General features: G+C 37.8%; 1 protein-coding gene across 1 annotated transcript in view; it reads left to right on the plus strand.

Annotated features, from left to right (window-relative positions):
• The window catches only part of LOC6039424 (zinc transporter 1), a 54318-nt gene that overhangs the window by 17161 nt on the left and 18544 nt on the right, over positions 1 to 18613 (plus strand). The window contains 7 exon segments of the mRNA XM_038260195.1: positions 9112 to 9427; positions 11554 to 11678; positions 11741 to 11838; positions 11912 to 12027; positions 12090 to 12315; positions 12318 to 12611; positions 12675 to 12802. Of these exon segments, the coding sequence (XP_038116123.1) occupies positions 9251 to 9427; positions 11554 to 11678; positions 11741 to 11838; positions 11912 to 12027; positions 12090 to 12315; positions 12318 to 12611; positions 12675 to 12802 (1164 nt within the window). The 5' untranslated portion in view covers positions 9112 to 9250.

Genomic DNA, 18613 nt, shown 5'->3' on the forward strand with positions numbered 1-18613 from the left:
TAGTTCCAATTCAATGAGTCCAGAACATTCTCGTTGGGGGCAGATGGGAATCGAACCCAGAACCATTCGCTTACAAAGCGAACATCGTAACCATTCAGCCACGACTGCTCCCTTTTAACAAACATTCTGTCCCATATGCAAAAACAGCAAGCTGAGAAAAATGCGAAAGAAGTTTGCCCCATGTATAAGGCTACGTGTTGAGTTTTCACGAAAAAAAAACTGGATTTCCTTTCGATTTCTAGAACAAAGTACTGCATGTTGTAGGCTCTTTTGAAAGAGCACACGATTTGAACCAAACTGCATCAATAACTCAAAAGTGATGAAAATGCATAAGCGACATTTATGCGATCAGGGCACAGTGGTCTCAGAAGTGAAATTAGCAGGAAAAAATTATTGCTGCTTCGGGGAAGCATTTTAGAGCTTTGGTGTCAAAGGAACATTTGATCAGTACAAAATTCTACGCCTTTTGGTCATGACGATACTAGGGTGGTCCGCACTCTGATGAGATAGGGACATACTTTATTTGGTAGTTTTGTAGTGCTAACCATTCTGAACAACTTTGCTGAAGACACCAAATTTCTATCTCTTAATCTGTTAATTCTACAGCATTTTATATGAAAAGTGCTAGGGTTACCCTTCAAAAAGTGTTTTTATTCCATAACTTTCTTGCATTATTTTTGGCAATTTTAGTGTCTTCGGAACATATTTGGAGGACTAAAAAACGCGTCTTTTGGCGAAGGAACGAAGTCGCTAGCTTGTTTTGTTCAAAAGTTAGAGAAATGATGATTAGAAAAACTCCCGGACATTAACATATTAAGATAATAAAGCCGAAATTAAACAAATTGACGTATACACCGAATTGAAAAAAAATATTAATTACAATCTTCAAACAATTTTTTTTGAGTTATCGAAAAAACCCTCATGAGATTTTGAATCACCATAAAGAAGAAGTCTTAAGCTTTCAAATGCAACAAATAGAATGTTATTTTGTTTCCACCAAAAAACGATACAAATATTTGAAAACGTAAAATTGCTGAAACTTTTGAACAAAACAAGCTAGCGACTTCGTTCTTTCGTCAAAAGACGCGTTTTTAGTCCTCCAAATATGTTCCGAAGACACCAAAATTGCCAAAAATAATGCAAGAAAGTTATAGAATAAAAACACATTTTTGAAGGGTAACCCTATACACAGAAAAAAATATTCCTGTGAATTTACATTATTTATCATGTACCAAAAGGTATCATGATAAATGATGTATATTTACATTAGGTTCATTGGAAATTTACATTAGATTCATTGGAAATTTACATTAGTTTTGAAAATTTACATTAGTTTTGGAATTTACATTAGTTTTGAATTTACATTAGTTCAAATCAACTAATTCAGATTGGCCAATGGGAATGAGAAGCTCGACTTGGATTGCAGTAGGAAAAGGGTGTGGCCTATGTTTTATTTTAAAATGATTGAAGCGGAATAAAGTATGTCATAGGGAGCGGCCGTGGCTGACTGGTTACGGTGTTTGCTTTGTAAGCGGTTCTGGGTTCGATTCCCATCTGCTCCCAACGAGAAAAATAAGAACACAGAAATTTGAAATGATGAATATGAACGAAAAATCAAAGTCACTCGAGGCGGGGTTCGATCCCCCGTCCTTTGGATTGGTTAGCAAAAATGCTAACCACTAGGCCATGACGACTTGGTGAGCGTGAACTGGAATTAGGAATACTGTTACAGAGAGCGAGTTGTGGCGCTATAACCACGGCAAATAGTGTCCAGGGCATTCGTGGAAATACAATGTCCCATCCCAGAGGGTCCCGGAGTACCAAACCTTCTTAGCATGGTGCTCCCAACGAATACAACCAAATCTCGGAGCGTATGGTGGTGTGTCCCCACGCTTCTTCCCCCCCTGTCGATTCAGAATTGTGTTGTTGTTCGAACACTCAGTGCTCAAACTCAACCCAATTACGAGTCATCTCTGCGATACGGCTTTACGCAGTAGGCCTGGCCGCTTTAACGCTTGTGATGTTTCAATGCATTCTAATGCAATGGGGCACTACAAATGTTAATAAATGACAAGAAGAGTGCTAGGCGTCATCTAACCTAAGGCACTCTCCAGGATCCCTTCGAAAGATTGGCTGCGCTAGGGTCTGATTAGATTAGATTAGATTAGATTGAAGCGGAATAAAGTATGTCCCTATCTCATCAGGGTGCGGAGATAATTTCACTTCTCAGACCACTGTGCTGTGTTAAAATTTTCTGTGTAGAGTACTAAAAGTTTTTCAAAATACCGATTTTTTTTAAATACGGACAAACTCGATTATCCGAAACATCAATTATCCAAAGTTTCAATTATATGGAAAGTTTGAAAAGTTTCTTGGAAAATTCCGTAAATGAAACATGGACATTTTTTTCTCATTCTTTACTGCCCATGTTTGCATAAATGTCCCATATGCAAAAACTGCAAGCTGAGAAAAAAGCATTTTAAGTTTGTCCCACACGTAAGACTACGCGTTAAGTTTTCACGAAAAAACTGGATTTCCTCCTGATTCCTAGAACAAAGTACTGGATGTTATAGGCTCTTTTTAAAGAGCACACGATTTTGAACCAAACTGTATCAATAACTCGAAAGTGACGATATTGCATATGGGACATTTATGCGATCATGGGCAGTTTACATTACATTATAACTCTGCGACAATGTGGGTATCAAACAATTTGAAACAGATTTTCATTGTGTTAGAACTTCCAGCGAAAATTTGTTTTAGCGGAATAACTGTTTTTGGAAAATACTTATTTTTTATAGATTGCAAAAAAATATAAATAAATAAATAAAAACAAATAGGTATATGGCGAAATAAAAATGTTGCGTAAACTAAATTTTTTCAGTATCATATTTTAATAGAGTACCTAATATTTGTTTATATTTGCAATAAGGGTATCAAACAACGCAAAAATTGCAATAGATTTTCACTGTTTTAGAACTACTTTTTGTGCAAAATACTTTTTTTACAAAATGCAAATCAATTTGAAGTCGCAAGACACCAATTTTCTACTATATTCACAACACTTTGAACATTAAAGGAATTGAATTAGTTCGACCGAAAAAAAATGCAAAATCTAGAGAACTGCCCTAGCGACGAATTGCACGTTTTGAACTCGCATAGAAAAAAACGCAACATTTGCGTTTTACTTCTGCGCCCAAGCTACAAAACCGAAGTTGCAGGAATCTCGCACTGATTCCGTTTGCGTTTTGCTAATTGCGCTTAATTTATTTGGGAATGGACAATGACCAAACTTCAAGGCTGAGGTCAAAGTTGCCATTATGGCACGGTAGCTGTCATAGCGAACAGCCATTATGGCAACCAGCTGTCAAAGTTAGTTTTATCGCAAAGATAAGACAAACAGCGCCTGTTTTAATGAAAATTCCTCGTGTGATGTGCCAAAAATATCGCACGTGTCCAACCACAAGCGGTCGGCCCGGAGAACATTGTGGATGCAAAAGAAAGGGGCAATCTAGGTTAGGTTTCGCTGCACTCGTACATATGTGGTAGCAGCTAGAGGTGAGTCTGTCGAAATCGTGTGAATGTGTGCACAACTTGGAGTGCAGCACTTCTGTGTGTGTGTGTGTGTTCTTTGCTTTGCATCCGGCTGCAAAAGAGGAAAACACTCTGTGTCGGAGATATGTCGAGCATGTGGGTCAGAAGTTTCCATGCAGAAAAAAAAGCATCGGAAGCTTTTTGCTGCCTATCAATCATGTCTGCCCACTTTGTCAGCCGCATTTAAGCCAAATTTGTGCAACAAACGACCACAATCAGGTGCAAGCGGGCGCGCATATTTTAAGCTGGCATAAAAGCTTGGCAGAGTTTCCAGTGACAGATTGCTGGGGTTATTTTTTATGGCACGCCGCCATTATGGCACGTGCTGGACGTCACTTTCAATTTACGTTTCGGGGGGCGCCATCTGACGTGCCAATTACCGTCCACACGCTGTGTTTATTTAAATACGTAATGAAATTATTCCACATGGAATGCTTTCGGCTTCCAGAGGGCGTTTTATCTGGCCATCTCTGTGCGGAAGCACCCCGACTATCACGCAAGGTCGTAATCAAGGGTAATTTAGGGAGCGTTCTTTTATTACGTAACGTGAAAAATCGGACTTTTAGACCCCCTCCCCCCCCCCTCGTAACAAAATTTCCATACAAATTTTAAAAATTTTGTATGGAACGTAACATGCCTCCGACCCCCTCCCTACTGCGTTACGTAATAAAAGAACGCCCTTAGCCGAAATGTTCAATCTCACGGCGGTACTGATGGTCCGACGCGTTGTGGCGCGGCCATTGTAAACCAATTAAGGTGAGAAACGTATGCGTGATGACGAGACTTGGCAGTAGCATTTGAAAAGGGTCAATAAACCGGCAGCTTCCGTTGAAGTTTACTCTTTCTTGCGAGCAGCTTTTCAAACGGTCCTCCAGCGTGTGTGATTACGAGGGGAACGTCTTTTGTTATGTTTTGCGGAAGATTTATAGCAAACTCGTCTCGCGGTTTGAGATATTACCTAACGAACCGCGAAACCCATGTTGGTTAGTGGCGTATGCAAATTGGGACATTTTCACAAACTAACAGAAGGTTAACTTTGATGGGTCAACTCAATTGAGCGTGTACTGCGGTGACAGCTTAGAGCTGTCAACCGTGCACGTTAATTCAAAGCAACAAAGAAATCACCTCCAAGTTAGTCAGTGACAAATCTGCCTGTCTGTGGTCCTGCCAAACGATTTGTTAACCTAAACCGGCCAATGACTCTGACCGCGTGACCATTCGGTGGTCGAGCATCGCCCTGAATACCATAATTATTTAATTGAAGTCCAGTGCGAGCTGCTTATCAGCAGCTTGCGGGTTTTATCGACTGACCAATTCGATGGTTGTGGATGGTTAGGTTTGAAGTGCACAGAAAAAAAAAATCATGGTAATATTACATCTGGGAAGGAGTACATCTTTTATGTCAGAAAAAAAGGTGTAATTTTACCTCTGGAGATGTGTAATTTTACCACTTTTCTGGTGTAATGTCACTTTTTCAGTCTAAATTGAGGTAAAATTACACAATAAAAGAGGTAATATTCAACCTTCCAAAATTAAAGCTTCCAAATTTACATTATTTTTTTCTGTGTGGTGGCCCCAAATGATTGATTCAGTGCACGCGCTCTGTAACGCCAGCTGGCTGGGGTTTGTCGTGGGGGTGATCAACCAACGGATTGTCATGCCTATCAGGTCGCGTCGTCAGATTCTGCGGGTTTCAAGGTTCAAATGACGAGTGCGGGTGGTGCATAAGAATGGGTTAGACAAGTGGTTGGGAAACTTGCTAGTTCTAACAATGTGAACTGATGGTAAGCCCGCATCGGATTGCGATTAAAAGTTTAATCGACATTTGTTATGCAATAAAAAATTAAATGAATTTAAAAATAATCCAAATATAGGCATTTTTTGTCAATACAGAAACTAAACTACAATTGAAAAAAACTTCACAAATGGAACTTCATTATAATGATTCAGAAAAGAAACACAAACAATTAGTCTTTATTATCGAAAGTTCAACAATACTTATAACATTCGTGTTATTTTTTAAATTGGCAAAAGTATAGTTTTTGATACTTCGTTTTAACTGGAAATGACAAAAAGTTGAAGATAACTGAACTTAAAATTTCGTTCCTATTTTTTTTAAACTTCATCATCATTTTAAATCAAAGAATGATTAAAACATAAATGCTGAAATCATTCATCCAAAGGATTTAGAAAAATGTCAAGAAATTCATAAAAAAAATTGCCTGTTCTCTTTTTAATTTTGTATTTTTTGATATTGTTTTTTTAAATCAATGTTAATTTATCTGGTGGTCAATATTTAACCGTTTTTTTTTTCAATGAACATTCTATTTTAAGCAAAATGTTTGAAGAGACAATTTTTTAAACAGATTTGCAATAACTCTAAATTCCCTGGATTATTTTTTTTTGCAATTTCAAAATTTTCTTTATGTTTTCAAAACGTAAAAAAGTTTTCAAATTTTGGATTTTATTCGATAGTTATTTAAGTTTTCCGAAAACTGAAAATCAAGCTTTACACCCAACTGGCAGTCGCATGATTGTGATGCATGGCGGCATGAAAGTATATCAGAATCTGCATGAAATCTGTCCTCATGCATTTTTTGCGATATAGGAGTATGACATTTTTGCCCGTTACCGACAATTATCGACATTACCGACGGCATTTTGGTTGTATTTCACAAAACACTTATCAGAACGAGGTTGAACCACCAACTTCTTGGTTAATCCGACACGCTACCACCGCGCCAACGCTTGATGAAAAAATGAAAGAGCACCAACATATGCTTCTCAAAGTGTTGCTCGGGACGGGCCAGCTTTATATGTGTTGGTGAGAACTGCAGATCGCTGAAATTTTTACACGCGGGCAAATGATCTATTGCTTGCTGCAAAAATGTTTTATGACATTTTCAGCAAATCCAAGTTGTTTTTTCCTGACCGTATGTATGTAATTTAACCATTCTCACAAATAAAGTTTAACGGCAACATTAGCTCGAACATATTTTAATAACTTAAAGAATTTAGTTGAATAATTAAAATATTTACGAAAACCATTAAATTGGAATTATTTTTCAAATACCTTCGCATATAACTCAAAGCTTATTAGGCTCTATTTTTATATTAGTTTTTCATTAACTTTACCTCTTGTATGATAAACAAAAATTTATAGAGATCAAATGATTCATGAAAAATATTATGAAGATCTGTGTCAAAGACTCCAATATTAATTAAGATTTTGAATGTCCTAAACAGCTTTTCCATACTCAAATATATTGAAATAGTGAAAAGAACCTTAAATTTAAAGTAAGTTATTAAAGCAGAATTGAGTGAATTCAATTTGAGAATTGCACAAAATATTACAAAACTATTCAAGAGTTAAAAAATTAATTTTCAATCAAGCATGCTTATAATTCACGACTTTTCCCGACTTTTTGACAAAAAAATCATAAATTCCCGACTTTTTTCCGATTTTTGGCGGATTTTGGCGAATACCCGACTTTTTCCCGACTTTCCCGATTTCCCGACTTGAGTGGCCACCCTGCTAAGGCAATGCTTTAGAGCGAATAATTTATTAATTTTATTAGTTATTTTTTCTGCACTATATTCCACATTTTGAATCGATTTTTCGGAATATTTTTTTATAAAAAGATCGAAGCCTTTGTGCTCTCTTATGCTAACTAGATAGGAAAACCACCAAGTTTAAAACAAGAGAGCACAGAGGCATCGAAATGTTGTAAAACCCTTGATACTAAAAGTTTACTAAAATACTAAAATACTAAAATACTAAAATACTAAAATACTAAAATACTAAAATACTAAAATACTAAAATACTAAAATACTAAAATACTAAAATACTAAAATACTAAAATACTAAAATACTAAAATACTAAAATACTAAAATACTAAAATACTAAAATACTAAAATACTTAAATACTTAAATACTTAAATACTTAAATACTTAAATACTAAAATACTGAAATACTAAAATACTAAAGTCAGTTATGCAAATCATGCGAATATTAATATAAAAAATGCTTTAGGGACCATCCATAAACCACGTGGACACTTAAGGTTTAAGCGATTGTCCACGCCCATACAAAAAAGTTTTTTGTATGGACAATTGTCCACGGAGGGGGAGGGGGTTTGGAATTTCCAAAAAAGTGTCCACGTGATTTTTGGATGGTCCCTTAAAAACTGCATAGCAAAAAAAAATCAAACCATCCACATTAACGACTCCGGGTCTTTTGTGGTCTCTATTGCAAGTTTCTGCTCGAACCTAGGAGTCCGAAGGCTTGAATGGGGAGAGTACCCAAACCTCTTTCTACTCCAAAGAACCTTCCACCCCAGTGTTTGAACTGACGACCTTTGGATTGCGAGTCCAACCGCCACCAGCGATTCCACCGGAGTAGGCTTGGTTTGTGTGTTTGTACTTATGGCATGGAGACGACTCCAACACCTGGAATGACTTAACGGCCTAACAACCAAGGCCGGGACCGACATTTTACTTCCTCATCCGATGGAAGGTTGCAGCAGATGGGAATCGAACCCAGAATCATCCGCTTACAAAGCGGACAGCGTAACCATTCGGCCACGCACTGCCACAATTATTATTTTTTGTTTTTGTCTCCCATCCTTAAAATAATTCAATTTATGGAGAGGCAAAAAATGCCTTCATTAGGTATTTAGAAGGAAAAACTTATACAACCGATTGTTTACTTTCTAGAATACAGTTTTGAACAATTGTTTATCCATTTATAACTGAAAAGGAAAGTTTTAGGTTTTTCTTAAAAACTTAGATTTCAATCGAAACCAGACGTGAAACTTAAGGGAAACAAATCATTGAATTTGTTGAACTTTTGCTCACTATTGACAGTAACGATCTGGAAAATTTGTAAAAGCCTAAAAAAAATCAAACTTGCATAAACCAAGTGACATTCAAATTTCAAATTCCGTATAGAGTCTGTTATGTTTAAAATTTAAGATGTTGTTGTCGTTAATTGATTTATGTCTGACAGCTTTAACCTTCTTGTTCATTTTCTGCCCTTAAATTTAAGATAAATTTTGTAGATGTGGTTTCGTTGACTTTTGGCATTCGATATTTCCTTTTTCTTGTAAACATGTCGAAGAACATAGTTACGCAAAAAACCAGCAAGTCTGTACCATAAATGAAAGGATGATTAGGGCTAACTAAGGAGGTAATCAAGTTGCAAGCAGGCAAAAGAACGTACCGTCTAATCGCATATTTATTCCATATCTTCCCACATGGTACGAAGGCCCATAAAAGAAACGTCCAACGTGGTCACTGCTGCGGTTACACATGTTCTATATACCATCGTCATTTCGTCCCATTTTTATCAAAATTGGATCCCCCACTGTGGTGGCAGCCCCAAGCCCGAACCCGTCTCCGATTTATTCTGGGCCCGTGGCCGACAGAATTCCGGGAATGTGGTCCAGTCAGGAATTTGGAAATGTTATTAATTTATATATTTTTTTCTTTTCTCTCTCTGCTTCTTTTCCACAGATCTTCGACGACCCGTGAAGTGAAGCGAAATTTGTCCGATTCTACCCCCGAACGTAAGCAGTATAAGCTTAAGTAGCTTATTTAGCATTTAGTTTGTATAGATTTTACTACAACGTAGTACAAAGTGTAGCGCTTAAAGATGGCCAAATTTAGTGGGAAAAAGTGCCGCCTGCTGACGGTGATGACGCTGACGGTGTTCTTCTTCTTCGTCGAGATCGTCGTCGGCTACCTGACCAACTCGATGGCGCTGGTCGCGGACAGTTTCCACATGCTCGGGGACATTGCCGCGCTCGTGATCTCCTTCCTATCCATTAAGGTAAGTTTGAAGGTCTGAAAACAATTTCTCGAAAGAAAATTGAAAGTTGTTGTCTAATTTTCAAGCAAGCCGATTGTTGTTTGATATTGTTCACGTTTTGTAAATATTCATGCTGGTTTTTGAAAAAAACAAAATCCATCCTACTCTCGTCACATACTTGGTTTATTACTACCATTTTTTCAAAAAATGCGTTTGAACAATATTCCTCAAACTCAATGTATTTCAACGAATAATCTTTGCGTTTAACTTTACCTGACCATTGAGAAAAGAAGATATTCCTCAAGTAATCCGATCATAATATTTACCTTTTATGGCATTAAGGCTGGTGTTGTTTTGCTGTGGGTAAATGGATGATCGGATTACTAGCCATTTTTTTCAATGGCCAGGCCTACTGCGCACCGGTAACTGCAAAGATTATTCGTTGAAGAGCAATTTCAGCTCAAATCAGCAATTTTTCTGGTACTTTTGTACCCGACCCTCTCCAATTTCAATGAACTTTGTAGACATGTTATCCTAGGCCTACATAAGCCATTTTTGTGTATATGGAGCCAATTGTACTCGAAAATAACATTTGAGAAGGGCGTAAGTTATTTAAATATTTTTGTATTTTTTAATTTAAAAATTACTGTATCTTGGAGCCGTTGCATCGTATCAAAATGTGGTCAAAGACAAACTTGTAGGAAATTTTACGGGCTTTCTGAAAAAAAAATACACTGAAATAAAAATGCACGCCACTTCTATGAGATCTTTTTATTTTTAACTTGATGCCACGATATTTTTTCGTTAAATTTTTTTGAGGAGATAGGCTAAGATGTTACAAAAAGACTGACGAAAAATGCAGGATGGTATGCACTAGCGTACCCAGCTCTTTGAGGAAGGTGGGGCAATAATATAGACGTTTTGAAAAATACGTCATTTGTGGACACCCAAATGAGGATGGTGGGGCAATTGCCCCATGTTGCCCCACCCTGTGCACGCTAGTTATGGTATGTCTCTCCTAAAAAATACAAAAATCATTTACTAATTTGTTTTTTTTTAGGGGTGGTCTAAACGTCAAAATTTTTAAAAACTGATAGTGGGAATCGATTGGGAATTTTGCCTTTGACAGTTTTTCAATTGGATTTTATGGGCAAACAGATATAAGCTGAGATACATTGCTCATAAATGAAAATTTAATATTTTTTTCAGTGTGGTAGAAACCTGAATAGTTAATAAGCTTACGCAAATATTAAAACGAGTCAAATTAAAAAGCTGTCAAAGGCAAATTTATGGGAAATTGGAAGAGCTTTCCGGTAAAAATATTTTTGAGACTGAAAAATCAAGTCTGTCATATAGAAATTGCCAAAAACAACCAAAAACCTATTTTTCGACATTTTAATTGCTTAAACCGCTGTACCAAGGATTGGACATAGGACAATGGTCAATATGGAGACTTTTAAGTAAAATTGTCTGGCGAATCGATTCCGATCATCGGTTTTAAAAATTTTGACGTTTAGACCACTTAAAAAAACATTTTTGGTAAATGATTTTATTATTTTTTTAGAAAAGACATACCATCCTGCATTTTCGTCAGTCTTTTTGTAACATCTTAGCCTATTTCCTCAAAAATTTTGAACGAAAAAAATCGTGACATCACCTTAAAATTTTACTTTTAAACTTAAAAATCAAAAAATCTCATAGAACTGGCGTGTATTTTTAGTTCAGTGTTTTTTTAGATAGCTCGTCAAATTTCCTACAAGTTTGTCGTTGACCACTTTTTGATACGATGCAGTAATTTTTAAATAGCAAAATACAAAAATATTTAAATAACTTACGCCCATCTCAAATGTTATTTTCGAGTAACATTGGTTCCATATTATCAAAAATGGCTTATATAGGCCTAGGATAACATGTCTCCAAAGTTTCATTGGAATCGGAGAGGGTCGGGTACAAAAGTACCAGAAAAATTCCTGATTTTCCGCATTTTTGAATTCATCGCGGAGGAAGGGACGAAATATTATTCCAATTAAAATTGAAAAAAAAAATGGTTTAGTTTCTAGAAAATGGTTAACAGAAATTCTTTTCTACGATTTCTTATTGAGATTAAGATTTCCCGCTAACAAAACCCCCTTTCACCATTCGCACAGATGTCACCAAAGAAGTGGTCCAAAAATACGTTCGGCTGGGCCCGGGCGGAAGTGCTCGGCGCGCTGGTCAACGCCGTGTTCCTGGTAGCACTCTGCTTCAGCATAACGATAGAAGCCTGCAAAAGGTGAGAGTGCTCGAGTCGCACAGCACAAATTTCAAATGTTAAATAACCTCTTTATGCTGCAGATTCATTGAGGTGGAACACATACACCAGCCGGAACTGTTGATCTGGGTCGGCGTGCTCGGTCTTCTAGTCAACCTTCTTGGGCTGTGTCTACTTCACAGTGAGTATTGCGTTTTGAACTTGTTTTTTTTTTAAATAAATTTAAACTTATTGTTCGATTTCCTTTCGCGCAGAACACGGAGGTGGCCACATGCACTCCCACGGTGGAATGCCCCACTCGCACGGGATGTCTCACGGTAATCTTGCCCACGTGGACAACTCGGAGGAGAACAAGACCTTTATGTTCCAGGTAAGATTCTGGTCACTCTAGCTTTGCTTCAGAGGTACTAATAGGCGACTCCCCCTCTCCAGAATGGCGACTCCCCGCCGAAGAAGCCCACCCACCACGGCCACTCGCACGACTCGTCCCAGATGAACATGCGGGGCGCGTTCCTGCACGTGCTCAGCGACGCCCTCGGCAGTGTGATCGTCATCATTAGCGCGCTGGTCGTGCGGTTCACCGAGTGGGAGTACAAGCTGTACATGGATCCGGCCCTGTCGATCCTGCTGGTCATCCTGATTCTGCACTCGGTGTGGCCCTGCTCCGCGAGTCCGCGCTCATTCTGCTGCAGACCGTTCCGACGCACATCCAGGTGGACGCCATCCAGCGGCGGCTGCTGGAGAAGGTGGACGGGGTGCTGGCGGTGCACGAGTTTCACGTGTGGCAGCTGGCCGGCGACCGGATCATTGCGTCCGCCCACATCCGCTGCCGGAACCTGTCCGAGTACATGAAGATCGCCGAGAAGGTGAAGGAGTTCTTCCACAACGAGGGCATCCACTCGACCACGATCCAGCCGGAGTTTGTCGAGATCGAGACGCTCAACAGCTACTCGGGTGAGTGTGGGGGTTACGGAATGCACCTTCAATAGTTTCAATAAAACTTTGTTCAATCCCCAGGCTCCGACGGCATCTCGACCAGCCTCAACGGCAGTGCCACCCAGGACTGCTGTGCCCTAGACTGCCCCACAACTGACGAAAGCAGTTGTATCAAAGCCACATGCTGCCAAAACAACAATACCATCAAGGTGAGTTACAACAGATACCGTTATCTGTGGACAACTAAACTTTGAGTTATCACTCTGAATGTCCCAGCAGCTGCTCTTTTTCAGCAAATCGTGTGCATCTGGAATTATTACACAGTGCAATAGTTGCAACCGCAAACAAAGCGGTCCCACTCCCCCTCCCTTATCACTTTTCTTGTAACCCATTTGCATTTTTACTTGTTTCCCATGATGTCTCACCCCCTTTTCCACCTACCAGAACGAGATCAGTCTGTCGTTTAGCTGCATCGTTGCACCTGACTTGCCTACAAGTTTTAGGGTAGTGGGTTCAATTATGAATATTCTCAGCCTAATTACATTTTAAACTTCATGAATGTTTTAGTTTCATTTTTCAAAACGAAACACTTAAAACTCAAATTTAAAAACTTTCCCTGTAATCAACCCGTCAACCCTACAGTTTCATGGTGGAAAAACCGCGACAGTATCCCGGGCGTCGGTCGTTAACCTGATTGTATGACAATGATGACGACCAAGAACGGCAGACGAACTTGGGCCTCGGACGGGTTGGTGAGGGCGTCGCGTTGCCATCACCAGCGCCTACAATAGTGATTCATAGTTCAAAAACAATGCCGTAATGATGATGGCTGGTAGCCCGGGGCGCAGGAAATGGACAAAAATATCGGCTGCTTGAAGTATCTTCTTCCCGGAAGGAGAGAGGAAGACGGTACCGCCGAAGAAATTGGGACAGGAATATAAAACAATCACGGTGTACAGGCAGGTAGTCATGGGTCCTAGGTTTTGCATAGTGACGTAAGCGCCTACTTAGATCTGTTGAACGGGGTTACTTGAACCCTTGAAGTATCCAACTAGGGGAAATATACCCATTTTAAGCCTAATGAGCGGCGGTGTCTGAATGATGCTGGATAATCTGGAGTGTTCCTTGAAATTTACTAAAACCAAGTACACCAACGAGTAGAGCAACTTTTTGTGAACATTTCTGTTTATTTTCACTTTTATTAAAAGTTTTGCTATTCCTTTTACAAGCATTTAAAAAAAATATTTCCCAAATGCATTCTAATCAGTCGAGTGCATTGGGCCACGCCCATTCTCCTATTTTCAGCTTAGTTCTTTTGTTCTTCCAGCGCTTTGGGTCTGCTTAGTGCTGTCAAAATTGATGAAATTTTAAGCGAACACTCACGAAAAGTGGCAGAGAAAATTTCCTAGCATCGCTGGCTCACTCCAACAGGCGCTGCCTGGTGGTGTTGGTGACCACCCTTTGTTCTTTATTTGCCCTCGCTTCTCGCTCGGGTTTCTTCAGCCTTCGATTGGAATGAGTCTTCAAAATTCAAACGTCAAAAGACTTGGCGCGTTTGTGTTTTTGATGGCGCTTGCTAATTATTTACATATTTCGGGATTATTTTTCAAGTGAGTGACTAACTAATGTACAAAAGAACATGTTGCCGGTAGTTGGAAGCAATTTTATATCTTAAGCGCTTTGAAATCGTTAGCGCAAGTGAAAAGATATTGACGGCGACTTTCGTTAAGCAGTTAACCTCTCATCTTGCGTGTGGATGTGTGTGCCAACAAAATGATGAGAAGTGGTCTCGCAAAATAGAAATTATGATCAAAAGTGCATTAAATTTGATCTTTTTGGCCAGTAAATGGCATACATTTGCGTGCTTACTTGAGGCGGTGCTGTTGCTGATATAGTTTTTTGGTGCTTTAATCGACCATCAAACTCTTCATATGACGAAGATAGGTGTTTGATTAGAAAGGATATATTTCCCCTATTTTTGTGAAAAGAATCAATTTCGTTCAGGCGCTAACGTCACTCTGTAAAACGAAGGGCACACTTGAGGTGTGTCTGCGTGTGTCTGTTACTGATGATGGCGATGGTGTGCTGCATTGGGTGCATAATAAGGGGCAGGGTTCTGAACCTGGAACGTCGCGAAACCTCCCCCAAGACAATACCCGTTGACAACCGGCAAATTGTTTCTGGTGTTTGTTTGTGTGTTTGCGTTGCGTCGAAATTCATAAACAAAAAAAACGATTGATACAACAATAATTTGGGAACGCTCAAGTGCATGTTTCCATAGTTTCGAAATTTCCTACATTTTTGTTGTGTGCATAATGCCATTACATTATCCTCTACTCTACAACCCCTTCAAACGGGTTTTGATTTTAAAAAATCGCAAAAAATAATTGTTCAGCCAATTTTGATCTTTTAAAAGCATTGGAAAGAAGAGTTCTAAAATTTTAGAAACTTTTATGGTTGGAAGTTTTACTTGTTTTATGTGACTTTGTCACAATGTTTTTGAAAATGTAAAAAAATGAAAATTGTAAAATTTAAATGTAATAAAATGAAAAAAACAGGCAAAAATTATGATAGGAGGGGAAATATACCCATTTTAATCAAACTAAGCCGTTCGACCAATTCTCATCACTTTTGCCGTTTCTGCTATTAAATCAAAATTTTCAAATGTTTCAACAATGGAAAGTTGCTTGCTCACTTTTATTTGAGCTATTTATTACTTTGGAAACAGTCAAAAACACTTTATATAAGATGTAATTCATGATCAAAGTGCTGATAGGCCGATAATAGAAATAGTTCTGAGAAGGCGGGTATAGTTCCCTAAATGTAATGATAGGAGAATAGGCCAAATACTACTAAAAACAAACATAAACTAAAAGCATGGCATGAGCATTTTCCATTGACTTCCAATGAGCTGCTTTCCGTTATTGACAGATCAGTTGAAAGTTAAACTAATGAATCAAAAATGATCAGTGAGAGCCAACATCCGTTCACTGTTTAACCCTGAAGATCTCTACTATTAGTCAATACCGGCGCCGTCCCAAAAAGCGTGCAGTTCAAACGAAAGAGATCTAATATTCGTCCGATACTTAAATTTTGAACTCAAAAGAATAATTTTTTGTTATATACTTGTTGATACCGCTTGAGACGTTGCCGTGTTATCTTTCGCATCACGCTTTTTTTTTTGAGTTAGTAGGATAACGTATTGGCTTTTCGATGCCTAGAGCTACGATGCTAGGGGAGGACTTTCATAACAAACCCGTCGGCGAGCCTTCCGAGCAACGATGCTATGGGAAGGTCTTTCTGGTTAACACACAAAGTCACTCACACACAGTTATTTTGCTCCACTATTAACTCAACGATCCAAATTGTCAGTGCGTCTTTCGTTCATTATATAGAAATGGCTTTTTCACCGCAAAAAATAAAACCTTATTCGAAAAATTTAAACACAATCCACCCGACGCCGTGCCTTCCGATCAGCGATGATATAGGAAGGGCTTTGAAAATCACAAAAGAAATCACTTTTCACTCCGAATATTTTTTACGACCACGCGCTCTTTTTGCCAATTATGCACTGATGACGCTGCATTTTCAGAGGATAATTTTCTCCTCGCAGCACACAATACACGACAAAATTGCGAAACAAAAGGCACACCCAAAAAAATCACTTTTCACTCCGAATATTTTTTACGACCACGCGCTCCCTTTGTCAATTATTCACTGATGACGTTGCATTTTCAGAGGATAATTTTCTCCTCGCAGCACGCAATACACGACAAAATTGCGAAACAAAAGGCACACACAAAAAAAATCACTTTTCACTCCGAATATTTTTTACGACCACGCGCTCCCTTTGTCAATTATGCACTCAGAGCAACAACATTGGTTGAAATGGCGCGAACATTGGTTGAAATGGCGCGAAACTATGATTTTTTGAAAAATGAGGTTTTTGCGAAAAAAAAACAGCGTAGGTCATCCTAAAGGCCAAATAAAAAAATACGAGTCTAATTGGGTCCTAAAATGAAGCTTAGATTGCTGATATTATTGTTTACAGCGATAAAGCTTATTTTTCTGAGTACAATGACCCTTTGTACGACCACAAAGAGTTTAAAATGGATTTTTAAATCAAATTTGAAAAATAAACCTCGCGGTCCTTCTTGACAGAAAAGCTCCTACTTGACAGCTCTTTCAATGAACCGTTATTGATTCATTTGAAAAGTTTTGTCAAGTTACAAAAAAAAATTTTGCAGTCGTATAAATGAAAAAAGTGATCAGAAAACACTTTTAATTTTGTTTTTTAATCGTTGTAATAAAAAATTGGCATACTACTTTAGTACCCAAATTATTATTGTTTGTTTGACTTTCATACCGACGTTGCCGTGTTATCTTGTCGCAAGTCGCTTTTTGACGTTCTGAGAAAACGCGTTTCAACGTTTGATCTTGAATAAACAAAAAAGATAACGCAATGTAAACAATAACAAACACATTTTGTTTGGTTGAGTAATGCATTGTACCAAGTTTGGTTGAATTTGTTGTCGTAGTCCTGAGTTATAATTACAAATGTTTACGTAGTCGGGCGTACGTGTCAAATGCGTCCTGACCTTAACCTTTGACCAGATGTCGCACTTACATGCAAATGTCCTGTGTAAAATAGCACGACAAGATTGAAACTTTTTCATATGAAAAGTGACAGAAATGCACGAAGTTTTTCGGTTTTTATTGAATTGCATATCGAGCTTTGGGATTTGTGGTCAAAAGGTGAAGCATAAGAGCTGCATAAATGGCATTCTTAACTCAATTTGGCCCACAATGCACGTGCGACAAATATCACGACAGCGACGATAAGGATCTGCTGAATGCATTAGATTTTTTCACATTGAACACAAAAACAAAATTTGCTCAAATATTACTGCAATACAAATGTAAAGTTGAAAATTTGAATTATTAGATATATTTTAGATTATCAAAATACATTAGCAAAGGGAAACATTTTGCCAGTGTTCCAATTCGTTTTTTTTGAAAAAACACAGTTTTAAAAATAAAAACTTCTAAAAACTACGGCCAGAAAATACTCCAGTTTTAGGTAAAATCGAAAAGTAATTTTTCGCGAAAAACATTTTATTGGAATTATTTAAGAATTCTAAATAATTTTGATCAATTCCATGCTAAATATGACTTAGAAAAGCAGGAAAATTTTCAAATTGTTTTCAGTTGATTAGACTTCTATTTCCATTAAATTTTATGTTTTTCCTTTTAAATATATTTTATGGTTCCCCATTTTAGGACCGATTTTGATGAAGGGAGGGGAAGCTTTGAAAAAAATTGAATAGTATTGCAAACAAAATTAGTCCAAGAAAGGAGAAGTTATTTATCTGCTTTTTGGTGAGTTTTAGCGGATCCACACAGAACGTCTGATAGCCTACTTTAGATACATTTTTGCAGAGAAATGTTTGTTGTGTTGATGTAGTAGGAATGACGTATTGCAAATTTAGGTGACTTTACTTTCAATGAACCGTTATTAATATTCATTTGAAAGTAGTTTATGCAACAAGTTACAAAAAGAAGATTTTTCAGCACGAGTCGAATATTTATCCAACAAGGTTCACTGATTCCGAAAACACTTTGTATTTGTCAATTAATCGTTTAAATAAAAAATGTTGAAAAGTACTACTTTTCGAAACAAAAAGCTGAAAAGTTAAACTTTTTAGCATTTATTTTGAAAAGTGCTATTCGATTCTGTTATTTTTGGTACAGAAAAGTAGGCCATTTCGTCGTTCAAGAATGACACGAATAGTAAAAAGTTTCATGACGGAATCGCAAAAAAAATTAATAAGCCTAATTTGAAGTCACTAAACTTTTTCAGACCAATATCAATTTACAGAATCAAAACTTTTAGATACTTTGTTGTCATGGAATCTTTGACAGTGATCTCGCTCGTACCCCATAAGAAATTTGCCGGCCGCTAGCTTATCGAACCGACTTCATACAAAAACGATTAGATATTAAGCATACTTGGATATGTT

This window comes from Culex quinquefasciatus, chromosome 3 (assembly GCF_015732765.1).
Source record: "Culex quinquefasciatus strain JHB chromosome 3, VPISU_Cqui_1.0_pri_paternal, whole genome shotgun sequence".
Taxonomy (NCBI): domain Eukaryota; kingdom Metazoa; phylum Arthropoda; class Insecta; order Diptera; family Culicidae; genus Culex; species Culex quinquefasciatus.